General features: G+C 38.0%; 1 protein-coding gene across 3 annotated transcripts in view; it reads left to right on the forward strand.

The window, feature by feature from the left end:
- The window catches only part of BRAF (B-Raf proto-oncogene, serine/threonine kinase), a 74,902-nt gene that overhangs the window by 31,535 nt on the left and 29,398 nt on the right, over positions 1-13,969 (forward strand). For all 3 annotated transcript variants that reach the window (XM_085049520.1, XM_085049518.1, XM_085049519.1), the window contains exons 4-7: positions 7,085-7,188; positions 7,886-7,988; positions 9,254-9,402; positions 10,470-10,589. In XM_085049520.1, coding sequence (XP_084905646.1) covers positions 7,085-7,188; positions 7,886-7,988; positions 9,254-9,402; positions 10,470-10,589 — 476 coding nt within the window. The remainder of the gene's footprint in view (positions 1-7,084; positions 7,189-7,885; positions 7,989-9,253; positions 9,403-10,469; positions 10,590-13,969) is intronic.

A 13,969-nucleotide genomic window follows, 5' to 3' on the forward strand; every position in this document is an offset into this window, starting at 1 on the left:
CTCATTAACAGACTGGTGGCATGAAGTAAATGGTAGTTTACTTTCAAGTTAGCTTCGCTTGATACTTCTGTCACTTACTAAATTGTCTTTTATCTTTCCTCAGGAGTTTTCTTTCTTTTGTCCTTCCAATTCTCTTCTCCTCTACCATTGAGGAGGGAGGGAGTGAGCAACCAGCTAGGTGGTTCTTAGCTGCCTGCAAGAGATAACTCACCACAAGCTACCCTCAAATGCTGGGTAAATTTAAAGGCATATGTGTTGAAAAGAGAACAATTTAATATACTACAGTGTTATTGACACACTGTCTTAGATTGCAAAATGAAACAATACTGAAAACTTGCCATTATAAAACTGGTGACTTGTCATCTGGAATGCCATATGCAACATTGATCACAGTTTTTTACTCAAGTAAGGAGTGTTTAGTGATTTCTTATGAGATGGAAAGTCTGGCTGTGGAAAGTAACAAATGATAGAAAAAAGGTGCTGTTTGGAGCATGCTTTCTTTACCTCATGATGTGCTAGGCAGGCACTCAGTGAAATGGAATGCAAGTCACAAATCTGAAAATAATCATAATAAATGTTTTCATTCCAGGTCTAGTAAGTCATACTTAAATTCATGCTTCTTGTGTTGTTTAAGCAAAGCAGCCAACAAGAGTTTTAATATTTGTAGAGAATGTGTATACTACCTGGAGGTAGAAGTATCCATTTGATTTTAGCATCAGTTGCAACAGTTTAGAGAAGGATGTGAATTTTAGCCCTTCTGCTGTAGTTTCTTGCCCCCACGCTGCCTTTAAAGCACTTGGAGTGTGATCAGCTGAGACAGGAATCTACTAAATGGACTCTGGGTCTGACCTATTACAAAGATTTATTTAAACTGTTTTGTACCTCACATTTCGAATGCATTTGGGTTTTGGTTTGGAGAGCAGCCAGCTGACTTTTTTTGTCTCTTGAACAGAAACCACAAGGTCCTGGTGTTTCATGCCCATATAGTGGCTACAGATATTTTTCTAGATGAGCATTTCCCTCAAGTCTGAAGTCTAAAGCCATATTTTCCAAACTTTATTTTGCTAGTAAGTCACTGTCAGCCTTTGCAATTTCTGCCACTGGTATTCACCCTAACTAAAATTTGAAGATGGTGATCTGCTCTCTGCTGTCCCCTTTAAAATGATCAGTGCTCTTCTAAACACAGTTTGGGAGCTGTCTCTCTAAAGCTTGAAAAATTATATGTGGAGGCCATTGATTAGGCACAGCAGGTTTGATCCAGTGGAGTTAATGATATATTCTTGAGAAAATACTTCTGCACTGAAATAAATCAGTCTGTTATGTTCTACAAGCTAGAACACTTCATTGCATTGGAGGTGCCAATGGGTGCTGGTAATCCATGTCTTTGCAAGTTAAATGGAATGCATTTGATCAAATGGTAACAGCTTTGTAAAGCGGGTAAATTCTGTTCAATTTCCCTTGGAAACAAGATTTAATGCAATGGAATTGCCTCTCATTTGTCTTACTAATATGCTTCATTAAGAATGTATTTTCTTGCTGCTTTCTCCTGGAAGCTGGACAGAGCTTCATGTCCTGATATCCAGAACAGCTGTTTCTGAAAGCTGTGTTCTTTGTTTTCTAGAGGATGTGGTGTTCAGTGCCATCTTATGTCCTTTTTGCCACAAAGTGGGGTAATTTTATGTTAGTGCTGTAAGAAGTGGATGGCTGATTTGGTTAAATATTTGTCCTCTGTAGGTGAGATGAGAAATTAAATGTGGATGTCATGTTTGGATTTTACCAGAAAACCTGACATGTTGGAATGCCAAACTAATTATTTGGCAAAAGTATAGTTTAGCCTAACTTTCTCCCAACACATTGAATTCTATGAACATGTGGCTGAAATTTTTTAGTCCTTTAGGTATTGGGGGTAGGGGAGGAAGTGTGATCTTTCAGGGTGTATATGTTGTGGTAAGCAAATAAATACTTTGAAGTGATATTTCAAATCCATTTGACTTGGCATATTTCCACTATTGTACCCAGTAGTCTGCTTGATTGTTTGGAATTGCTCTGAAGCTCTAAGGTATATTATACATACCTTACATACCATACACACATTACACTTGGCTGAAGTGAGCTGAACTACAGTGCTAGGCTGAGGGGAAAAATAAAGCCAGCTAATTAGTTATGAGAAATACAATACTAGATATTCAGGGCTGACCAGCCTCTCCACTTTCAGAGAATATCTTTGCACTGCTTTTTTGAAGTGCTTCTCAGTCTCTTTATTGGAAACTCTAAATATTGGAAACTCTACTGGTGTAAGGAAGCATTTTTAACTTACTGAGACTATGCCAGTTTCTAGTCTGATGTTAGAAAAGTGATGTAAGAGTTATTTAGGGACGTAGCCCTGAATTTCTTACTGAATTGGGAATGACCTGATTTACAGAAATAAATGATTTATTATGCATTGCTTAAATACTTGTGGCTGCAGTACTAAATATATATAAATAATATTATTACAAATACTGCCCCTAGAAATAGCTCAGGTGAGTAAAAGAAATGAGGACATTAAGGGCTCTAGTTTTGTTTAATCTGTCTAGGTAGTAAGACTGCTTTGAGAATTTTTGCAATCTGGAATAATTTTCAGTTTTTTTCCTGGGGCTTAATATTTGCAAACTTGAGCATGTTTTTTTGGTGTCTCCCTGAATTGCTACTTGCCCAATTTAGGATGCTCAAGTAAATTATTTTCTCTGTTGTTAAGCTACACGCTGAACACACCTTGCAATGTGTTGGCAGCTTCTGTACTTTTTCATAGTGTTATGTAGTCCACACTGTTTCATTCTCTTCGTGCTTGCTGAATCAACTTTCTAATTGCTGTAAAAACCTAAACCTTTTCTGATCTACAAATCTTAGGTATATAAGTACCTAAAAGGAATGCCCTTAACAATCACAATTTGGAAGTACATTCCCATGCTCAGTAACAGCATGAGTTTCTAGGTGGTAACCCTTGTGAAACATATTTGGATTCTCTTAGTTATAAAACAGAGGGATGAAAAGATAATGGATGGATGCCAACAAAACGAATTTTAAATAATATTAAACATTTTATGTTTCAATAAAATGCAAACATTGTTCAGTGTACTGGATTGCAGGCATAAGAGTGCTGCGTATTTTGGAGTAGACGAGAAATTTTCTCCTGGGGAACTGATTGTGTCTAAAAATGCTGATGTGATTCAGTTCAAACGCTCTGTGGGAATCCTGGCAGAACTCTTGATGGAATTGATAAAGCCGCCCTGGTGCCTTCCTGCCGTGCTGGAGCTGCCGGTTCCTGGCAGGCACAGGGGGTGCACAGTGCTGGGCTCCTGCTCCCTGCTCCCCTCCCAGGCTCTGGGGCCACACACCCTCCCTCTGCCTGGGGCTGAGCAAGGAGCTGTTCCAAAACTCCTGCTTCGGAGTCAGCAGGAGCATGTTAGCTGGGAAAAACGAATTGGTTTGGTTTTTTTGTTGTTCTAAAGACTGAGTTGGTCTCCAAATCGCTTTCTTGGAGCCAGGCTTTTCTTTACCTTTGCCATAATTTGGGGGCGAAAAGAAGATGGGGCAAAAAGAGATTTCAGAGGGAATGCTTTGTAGGGTGAGATCTGTGCTTTACAGAAGGCACTAGTGGGGGCTGAAGGGCTAATGCACAGATGGTGATAGACCGTGCTGTACCAGTCTGGGAAAATGATTAATCAATACTACAGGGACTTATTCTAGCACTAAGTTCTTTTAATTGGGCCTTATGTTTCTCTGCTTGGGATTTCTGTAAGAGAACGTTCTAAATGTGATGCTGATTCAAGATCGTGGTGGTTTTTGAAAGCAATGAAAACAGTTCTGTGGGTTTTAGCTGGATCTCAATGCAAATGGCAGTGAAGAGAACAAATGTTCTACCCATGTTTCTAATTGCCAGTTGCATAAATATGGCTTGGATTTTAATGAAGGGGATTTGGGAAAATAATACTGAGGAATAGCAAATGATAAGTGAGCAGGGTGTTTAATGTACATTTTTCATAGTCCCATTACACTTGTTTTGCTGTAGGTAGCCTTCATTCTGATACTTCCCAAATTCTGATATTTTCCCAATTTTGTTGATCTCTTAAAAGACACCCTGCAACTTCATAAGTCTTGGTTTTGGCAAAATTAAAAGGAAAAAAAAATTACACCAGTGTAATTAATTAATAGCATTTAGGTTCCTGATGCATTTCTTTGCTTTATGAGTTATTGGAGGTGTTCTCACCATTTATGGAGGATCAGTGCTGGAGGAAGAAAACGTTTTCCAGTGACCACAAGACTTCTTATCTCTTCTTTGTTATTCATCTTCCTACTGTTTGACTTTTCCTCCATGTCCTGTCCTGTCCTGTTCCCTCACATAGGTCAAAATTTTACTAACCTGGTTTTTTTTAATACTTATTGCCTTGGAGTTTTCTGCATAAGTTAGAACATCTTCCTACTCTGTGCTGGGTTCTATTACAGCTCCTTCCATCTGATGCTCCTTGTCCAAAACAAGTCACCTTTTCTCCTAATCATAGCATGAAGGCTTCTTCTTCAGGCTGCACTTCCAGTACTTCCCCAGGTGCTGGCAAACAGTTCTCCTTACGAGGTGGCTCATCACATGGTTTTTTCCTGCCCTCAGCCTCATCTCTTTGTTCTGTCCTCCCTCTGTCCTGCTTATTTGATTCCCACTAACCTGCTGATAGCAATTCCCTGTCCCATTATACACATTTTCCCTAATCAGTTCTTAAAGTTTGTCCTGACCCTCTCCTTCCATTTCTCTTTCATGCCCAACCTCTTTCCTGGCTCTTCTTTCCCTTTCTGTCCCCATCATCTGTCTGCCACCTTTGCAGTATTTCAGTTTCTTCTGCTCCTGTGGATATCAGTGATGAAGTGACTGAGGTTGCTGGAAAGGTAGACCTGAATTGTCTGTGGGGACTCAACCTCAATCCAGCAGGAGCTATACTTAGAGGAAAAATAGCCTTGAGCTGAAGAACACTTGCTTCTTCCATCAAAACGGCTCATGAGTGGATCTAGTGTGTGTGGGAGGTTGGAGCACACCTCTGAAATCCTAAGAGATTTTAGTCAGATTCTCAAAAATACTTACTCTCTACTTGTAAATATATATATTGGAGGTAGGGAGAAGGAAACTGAGGGGACAGACAGGATCTTTTGGGGATCTTTTGCAAATTGATGTCACTAAATCATAGATATAATTAAAGAGTTATTTTCTTAACAAGATATTATGATTGGTATAACACAGAATTTATTAGAATGGCACATGAGTTCTACAAGCAGAATCAATGTTGTGCAATTTGTAAGTAGCATAATACAGAATTTATAATATAACTTCACTTATCATTTCTAATCACCTTTTTAGATCAAGACAAATCTTGAATGCATGTTTTGATGTATGAATACAACAGTCATAATCTGGAGTTAACATTTTTATAAAAGAATATAAGTTACACCCTCCATCCTTGGACAAAGGAGAGAAGTTCCTGGGCACTGGTGGGTCCCAGGTGATTGAATGCCATGGTGTTAACTGCTGGGATGGGAAAAAGTTACTTAGATTAATAACAAGATGCATTAAAAAGGAGTGCAATGTGTAAACCAAGGTCACCTAAGGCTGAATATCAAGATTGTAAGGTAGTATGCTATAGGATGGGTTTTTTCCAAGGGTTTAAGAAAAATTCTCTTTTTTAAAGTGTTTGTGTTGACCAGATGAGATGCACAAATACCCTGTAAAGAAGCACTTTCATGTTAATGGGAGGAAGATGGTGAAACAAAATAGTCCTTTAATTTGTGTCTTCTGAAAGAGCACATGTTTGAGTTCTAGAAATACAATATATAGTGTAAGCTCAAGTGGTGTTCACCAAGCTACTTGAAACAGGCTGCTACTTTTCACTGTCGTGCTTAAGTAGGACATGGAGCCCCTAAGTACCCATGGAAATTCAAATGCAAGGAACGAAAACTAGGCTCTGATCCAAAGCCAGTTGAAGCTGATTAAAAGACTGCTTTTGGCTACTGAGTGCTCTGACTTAAGCCACTTGCAAGCTACAATTGAGTTCCAGGTGTTCAGACAGACTTCTCAGGCTTAAGTTTGTGGGTTTTTCTTCTGATTTGTGTTCGAGGTACTGTCCGTGGTTATAGGAGATGTCCCAGTGCATACAGTGCCTGAAGTCTTACAAATTTTCACTACTGAGTTCTAAAAATAGTTAGTAGCTAATATTCAACACCTTAACTACATTTAATCACCAGATCATTTATCTTTCTTTTTTTATGGCTTGATACTATATACTGTTAAATCACAGGTATACCTAGAGATGATCTACTTACTTTTATAAGATATGCCTACAATTAGAATAGAGGCGAGGAAAATACCTTTACTTGGTATAGTTTGCAGTTCTTGGTTTGGCTAGTTTTAATGTGCTCCTCCATTCTTCCCATTCTGTTAGTTATTTAAACTTTTCAAGCAAGGAAATAGAAGAGAGGAATATGTTTTTCATATAAGGAAGATCTGTAGAGTTACAAATATAGGTTAAAGTGAGAGGTGATGGTCTGCCTGACTCAGATGACTGTTTTGTTTTACTTGTTTGCATGCTTATCTTCTGTTTTAGAAATAGAAAATAAAATATTTACATTTTATGGTAATGTTTTTTTGAGTGCAGTCCAAGTTAGTTCCTTCACTTAATTTCACTTGGCATGTTTCCCCACTTATGTTCAGGCCAGCCTGTAAAATTAAAGCTGTATGTAGTTATTAGTTATCTGTGTGCTGTGTCTCCAGTGTATTGCAGTTGAGAAAAGTTGGAAAGTCACTTTTGGAATTGAGTGAAGATCTCGTTCCAAATGTTAATAGACGTGTAGAGCTTGTTCTCTCTTCTAGCTGAGCTCTTCATTATATACTATTCAGCAATAAAATTCTCCATAGCACAGAAAAAAGTTTTGAAAAACTGACCTACAATTCTGTAAAGCATCCTGGAGAGTGTGTTTTAACACTTGAGGGTCAAAATGTTTGCATCAGTTTGGGGGGATAAACTGGAAATTGCTTTAACTCATTTCTTTTGTATTTGACCTTTAGGTTCCAGCAAGATGTGGAGTGACAGTCCGAGACAGCCTAAAAAAAGCACTGATGATGAGAGGTCTTATTCCAGAATGCTGTGCTGTTTACAGAATACAAGATGGGTATGGTTTGTGTGGGATGCTTTTTTTGCTCTTAGAATCTCTTACTGGAGCTACTCAGGATGGCCAGTTCTATCCAGAAGTTGTTTACAAAGTTCAGAATTATATGGTGCTTTGCACTAAACAATTTGCGCATTACAGACATGTTGAAAAGAATAGCAAACTCCTAGGAAAAGGCTTGGCCATAATATTGAGATTATGGCAAAACACTCAATCAAACTCTTGCTAACCAAACGAGTATTAAATAGGTTGTGTTAACTTCTTGGTTTTGTTTCATTTAGTTATAATGCATTCTTAACCGGAGAAAGTTCCCTTGGGAGGAAAAAAACCCCAGTTTTCAGCCCTAAAATTTGTATATTATCTTCATGTACACAATTAGCCTTCTCTCTGGAACTGTTACACAACAGGTACCTTCACAAACACTTTATTTGATCAAAAAGGCATCTGCCACGTTAGAAACAAGGAATTGGCCACTACTGGAGCTGATTGAAAAAGTTCATTTCCTTCAAGCAGATTTTTCCAGGGAAGGTGTGCTTTGTTTGCCCTGTTCTGAGCCTAAGGTCTTCCTTCTAAAGTTTCCTGCAGCTAGACTGGGTAGCAACCTCCCACAGTGTAACTTTTTAGCTGATCTCACAATTTTGGCAAGAGACATGCAAGGGCTTGTGTGCTGATGCTAATGAGAGGCTTATTTGCACTTTAGAGAGAAGAAGCCAATTGGCTGGGACACAGACATTTCCTGGCTCACGGGAGAGGAGTTGCATGTGGAAGTTTTGGAGAATGTGCCACTCACGACACACAATTTCGTATGTACTGGGTTTTGTGAGATGTTCAGTGGGGCTGCATCAACTTTGTACTTTCAAATTCAAATTGCCAACTTGGAATATTTTGCATCTGTGGGATGTAGTGGGAGTTGCAAAAGAAGTTTTTAATCACAGTAGCTTAAGTGAATTAGAATTGTATTTGAAATAAGTGATGTTAGAGTACTTGATCACCCTTAAAACTTTCACGTTTGGTTGGAATACACCCTCTAAAATCTATAAATGTAGGGGGTTTAAATCAGCACTGCATTGCAGAGCTGTAATAATAATCTACTATTTTTGTATTGCTGTATCTATAAAATGTATTCTGGGCCTCCCTGCTGGCTCTGCAGCAGCAATTAACTAATGAACTAACTATTCCCAGAGCAGTGCTGACATCATCAATGATGCAGTGCACAAATATGTTTTGACCTGATAAGGCACCAAGTAAATGGAAGCTGCTAAACAGAATCTGTCTAAATGTTTCCAGCTACATACAAAATCCTGGAAATAATGTTTGTCACATTGGGAAGACAGGCCTTCTATTTCAGTTTAAAACATAGCAAAATTCTACCTGCAAGCTGATTCAAACTATTTAGCTCAAACAAGCAGTTTGGGCTATGGCTAGTTGGGTGAAACCCAGTAGGCTTAACACTTTTTTGTATCCTTCTGAAATTCTGATTATTACGTGTAATAATAGAACTAAGAATATGTTTTTATGCTAGGTATTACTAAATTTGAAAATTAACTAAATTATTTCCCCCCTATAATTTGGGGATAATACATGAGTACCCTTCTGTGATTCTAAATGTTTCAGAGTTACAGTAATCAAGATTACAACTGTATGTGTAACCATACATTGAAGCCCTATATATATGCCAGTGTGTATTTCCAGTCCTGTGAGTATTAGATAGAAATGTTCTTTGGCTTCTAGTAAAATTAGAATATGAAATAATATTTCAGAAGCTTTTGGTTTTATAGGTTGTATCCAAATAAATGCTGAATGATTGTTTCTATCATGATAATAGTGAAGTTTTGCTTGAGGTTTGTTGCTCCTTTTCTCACTGCTAGCGAAGTGAAGCATTAATTCCAAAAAACAGTTGAAAGCAAGTTTTAATGCATGAAAACTGTTCACTTGTTTGATACATAAAACTGTAGCTCCAGCATCACAAAAGAGGCTTGTGAGTACATTTAATGGAGGTGAAAGTAAATAGCTTACCTTGGGCTTACAGAAGGACTCCTTGTAACTGTGATTATTTTTGACAATGTAGGTACGAAAAACGTTCTTCACGTTAGCGTTCTGCGACTTCTGTCGGAAGCTGCTTTTCCAGGGATTCCGCTGCCAGACCTGTGGCTACAAATTTCACCAGCGCTGTAGTACAGAAGTGCCACTGATGTGTGTTAATTATGACCAACTTGAGTAAGTAACCACAATTGATTTTTCAAGTTGAGCCTTTTAATATGTGTGCAGCTGTCAGTGATTTCTCGTGTTAAATCTGTAATTTAGGAAGTCAGAGGAGATAGGTGCCTGAAAAAAACCCAAAAAATAGGAGTTCAACTGTTCTTGTGAGACTGCTTAATTCATACTCTTTCTGTGCTAGCTCAGACAACCAGTTCATATTTCTTTGCTGGTCTATGAAGTGCTTTTTTGAAGGATGAATAGGGCTGCTGAGCAATTGATTGTATCAGACAGACTTCTCATTGTTCACAGTTGTTATTATTAATCAAAACTAGTTCTTTATTATGTGATTGTTAGGGCCCTGTTTAAAATTTTGGCTGTTTATTCTCTTCAACCTGAAAAAATTTTAAGAGACACTAGTTGATTATAATGAAATTGCAGTTGGTTTTAAAATAATTGAAAATAAATCTGCTAGCAAGATTAATGCCTAGGTAAGAAACATAAAAGAGAATGTCCCTAACAGTCCAGTATTCTTGGATTGAGTTACTGATCTATTTGTGTAAGTCTTTGATGTAGATTTAGGATCTGGTGTAAACTGGCTCTGTTCAATTTGATTAGTCTCAGCAGAGGCTATTAAGTCTTTTAAATAGACTTTTATATAAGGAATAATTTAAAATGCTATTTTTCTCCCCAAGGATGAATTTAATTTCATCTTATTTTGGTATTTGTAACTGTTTCCATTGGCATCTCTGGAGTTTGTGCTCAGGGTGTAAGTTTATGTACTCACCGATATAAGTTGTACTTTCTTAAAGAACCAGATGTTTGCAAATTGAACTAAAAAATTAAAATATTAATCTCCACAAAGTTTGTATTTAAGGCATGATCTTTTGATCCTCTATGAAGTAAATAATACTTTCAACAAATCTTGCAGACTTAATGTGTTAGTGTAATCATTATTTTAAAATACAGATTTTAATCAATGAGGTTTTGGGGTTTGGGGTCTTTTTTGTAGTCTTTGAGTATTATATTGTGAAACTTCTGGGTTTTGCACCAGTTAGGTTGTTTTTTGTTTTGTTCTTGCCTCACAGTTTGCTGTTTGTCTCCAAGTTCTTTGAACATCACCCCATACCACCGGAGGAGGCCTCCTTAGGAGAGACCACCCCAGCATCTGGATCATACCCCTCAGTGCCCCCCTCAGATTCTGTTGGGTATGAACCTTATTCCTGCTCTTCTATAATGTAACATTTCAGTACTTTGCTTAGAAACACTCAAAATACTGCTTTGCAACTCTGCATTTTTGTAATCTTGCTTGTCATGCAAGTATATCCACCTATGCTTAACTTAAAAGAAGTGAATGTTTTCATTCACACGAATTCTATGAATTAGCAATGAGCGTAAGTTAAAGATGTGTGTAACTGTCTGTGGAATTGGGGCATTACCTATTAAACTGATTTCTTCTACATAATGTCTTAGACCTGGTCTAAACTGGAAAGATTTTGTACTTAAAATTAATATAAACCAAAATTATATCCTCACAAATTCTTTCAGTTGGTTATCAAACTACAATTTCTATGCCTTCAAGTGACATACCTCAGTTTCAGAATAAACCACATAAAGGCTGATGGTAACAGGTGTCAGTTCCAGGTTCATAATACTGCTTTAGTAGCTTTTCCACATACTGTGCTTTAGTATCCTCCAGACCAGCTGCCTTCTTCCTCTTCATGTTGGGATGTACCAATAGTATCTGTTTGCTGCAGCTCCAGGTTTTATAAAAGTAGACCTCTAAAACTGACCATCCCCCTCTACTTCCAACAAAGATTCTGCCCCCTTTGTCCATGAAGAGATAAGAGACCATATTTAGATTATGTTCCCAGCAGCAAAGAGATCAATGGCACCATCCACCATTAGGTAGTTGAACAAATCTCCAGGGAAGAGTAACTCAGCGATATATATTATACTCAAGAAATCTGATGCATATTTATTAAGAACACCGAATACAGAAGCCTTCAGAAAACCATTCCCAGGATGTGTGCTGTCTGGACTTGAGCTGAATGTGGCAGAGAGGCTCTCTTGGATTAGTGAACATTGTGCCTAAACTAAAGCAGAGACACACTGCAAGCTACGCCAGCACCTCTGGACTCTTAACCAGCAGATAAATTCTCTGGACAGCCAAGACTATTTCATGGAAGATCAAATATGTTGCCTCCCAGGAAAATAGATTGACAGTCCTACAGAGGGAACCCTCACTTGGTAAGTACAGAAATTATGTTCTTATTTGTACTGTTTTGTGCAGATTCAAGTGAATTCAGAAGTACTTCTTCAAGGTAGTGAATGTTGCTTTTAGATCCCGTGGATATTTAGTACAGCAGATTGTGGACTAGGCTGCTTGTCAAGTCTTTGTCATGGTACAGCCAAAATTGTAACTGGACTGGAACTATTAATTCATGAAGAAACTTGTTCATACCAATTGTGTTAAACACTAGTGGATGTCAAAGGCAGTAAACAGCCCTAATCCTAATATTCTAAATTGTCCTGCTTTTCAATTGCCTTTGCCTCACATTGGTCCATTCATGCCAGTTTGAGGTTACAACAATATGGATTAGCTTGACCCATGCACTTCTTCAGGCAGTCTTAGTTTTGTGAAGTGAAAACAGAAAGAAAAAACTTTAGACCAAAGCTTTAATGCCTTGAAGTTTTAAACTTCACATTTATAAAAATGTTAACATTTAAATATACTTGCTAGCTGCTGCTCAGGAGCTTTTCCCAAGTGCTGCATCTATAAATGTTTGTGATTGCAGAAGCTGTAAAAGATTTCTAGCTTTCTCCTTTTTGCATTTTTGCTTTGCTGTGCACTTCATTGTTAAACAAACAAAAAAAAAGCATACATCATGCCTGCAAAATTATGTTCATTTTGACAATGATTATGATTATGAGCTGGTGTTCATATGTAATATGCATGTTAGTCATACAGTTCCCTAAGCATCTGTGTATGTAGTATTTCCTCTTTAGAAGTAGCTAGATGTTACTGGATGAGCATATAGCACTGTCCATACCTTTTGCCAGTTACCCTTTCTGCCTTTCCTTAATAATACTTTCCTGCTTTTTAAAAACATAATTGTGGAAATATTAATCTAGCCGAATTTCAAAAGCTGGCCTTTTCTATTTAAACATATACTCACCTGTGGTTTTGTTAAAGAGGACTGCTTAAATATGGGACAGCAGCTCAGCTGGAAAAAAAAAAGGCTGACATTTGAGCTTATCTTGTCTGGGAGGAGAATATGGGATTGAAATTTGAGAGTTGAACAATGGGATGGAAAATATGAGGAACTAGCACTTTAATAACACTAACTAGATTAATAATTGTTCCTTTGATTTCTCTGTTCTCCTAGCGTCTTGCATGGCACAGCTCACAGAGGAAGGGATGTTACTAATCATTTGGTACACCTGAGGAAAGAGAAGGCAAACATCCTTCTTCATCTCTAGCCTTGTGAAGGGATCCCAGCGACAGGCAAAGTTCCCAAAAGAAGGAAATCTGTGTTGCAAGACAAGCTGGAGAGCAAAGGCGTGTGTGATATGCTGAGACATTGTCAAGGGATCAAATGGAAAAGTTTGAAGGAGAAAGGGACATAAAGGAAAAGACCATTGGACATGATGCAAAAGCTGCTAAACATGCTGGAGAACTGTTTCACTTTGCTCATGTGTAACATCCTAAAGCAATCCAGGCCTGTAGCCTTTCATTCTTCCAACTGTGAGCCATAGATAGTCCTTCCAGGTTTTCTACCCCAAGATGAGGGAGCACATATGGTCCCATTTCATATTTCTGAACCCCTTATAAAAATGTGTCCAGCCTCCACATTAGGTTTTGTGTCCCATTTTGGTTCTTTCCATTTGCACTATCCTGTTGTGCCAAAACAGCCATTTTGGTTACAACCTGCAGTTAACTGGAAAGAAAAGAAGTGTAGGTCTCCCTGCTAAGAGCCATTTGTAATAAAACTGAAGTAAGCAAACTGTATATCATACATTGTATTTGTTTCATTCATTGCACTGTCATGAAGTTTCTTCTCTATCTTGGCTTGTAAAACATGAGCACAGAATTTCTGTGAACCCAGTTCCCTCGATCTCAGATACATGAAAACGAGAGAAATTAGCAAGTTGGCAACATCTTGGCTCTTTGAAAAACAACATTTCCCAATATGCTTCGTCTTCTAAATTGGAGGAAGAAAAGGGGAATGTCTGGTGCACCGTTCTTGGAAGCTTGCCAGTCCTTGCCTTTGAGCAGGCTCCAGCTTGTGATTAAACACCTCTGCTTTCCTTTCTGTCTCCCAAATGTTCGCTGATCATTCTGCTGCAGCCAAAGATACTTCGTCGTACGTCTAGAAAAGCTTCTGAAAAGCCAAGGAAGCAAAGATACAGTCTTACAGTATTACATTTTATACTACAATGCCATTTAGGTGCTGTGGTGTTTAAGTGAGTGAAAGCTTTGTGTTTTAATTCATAAGACAATTAACTTTTCTCCTAAAAGTTATGACACCAGGCCTTTTCCAGGCTTCTCCATATAAATGTTCCCTAAGTTCCTACAATGTGCAAC

The sequence above is a fragment of the Lichenostomus cassidix genome, chromosome 1Ab, assembly GCF_008360975.1.
Source record: "Lichenostomus cassidix isolate B80296 chromosome 1Ab, HeHo_3.0, whole genome shotgun sequence".
Classification (NCBI taxonomy): Eukaryota; Metazoa; Chordata; class Aves; order Passeriformes; family Meliphagidae; genus Lichenostomus; species Lichenostomus cassidix.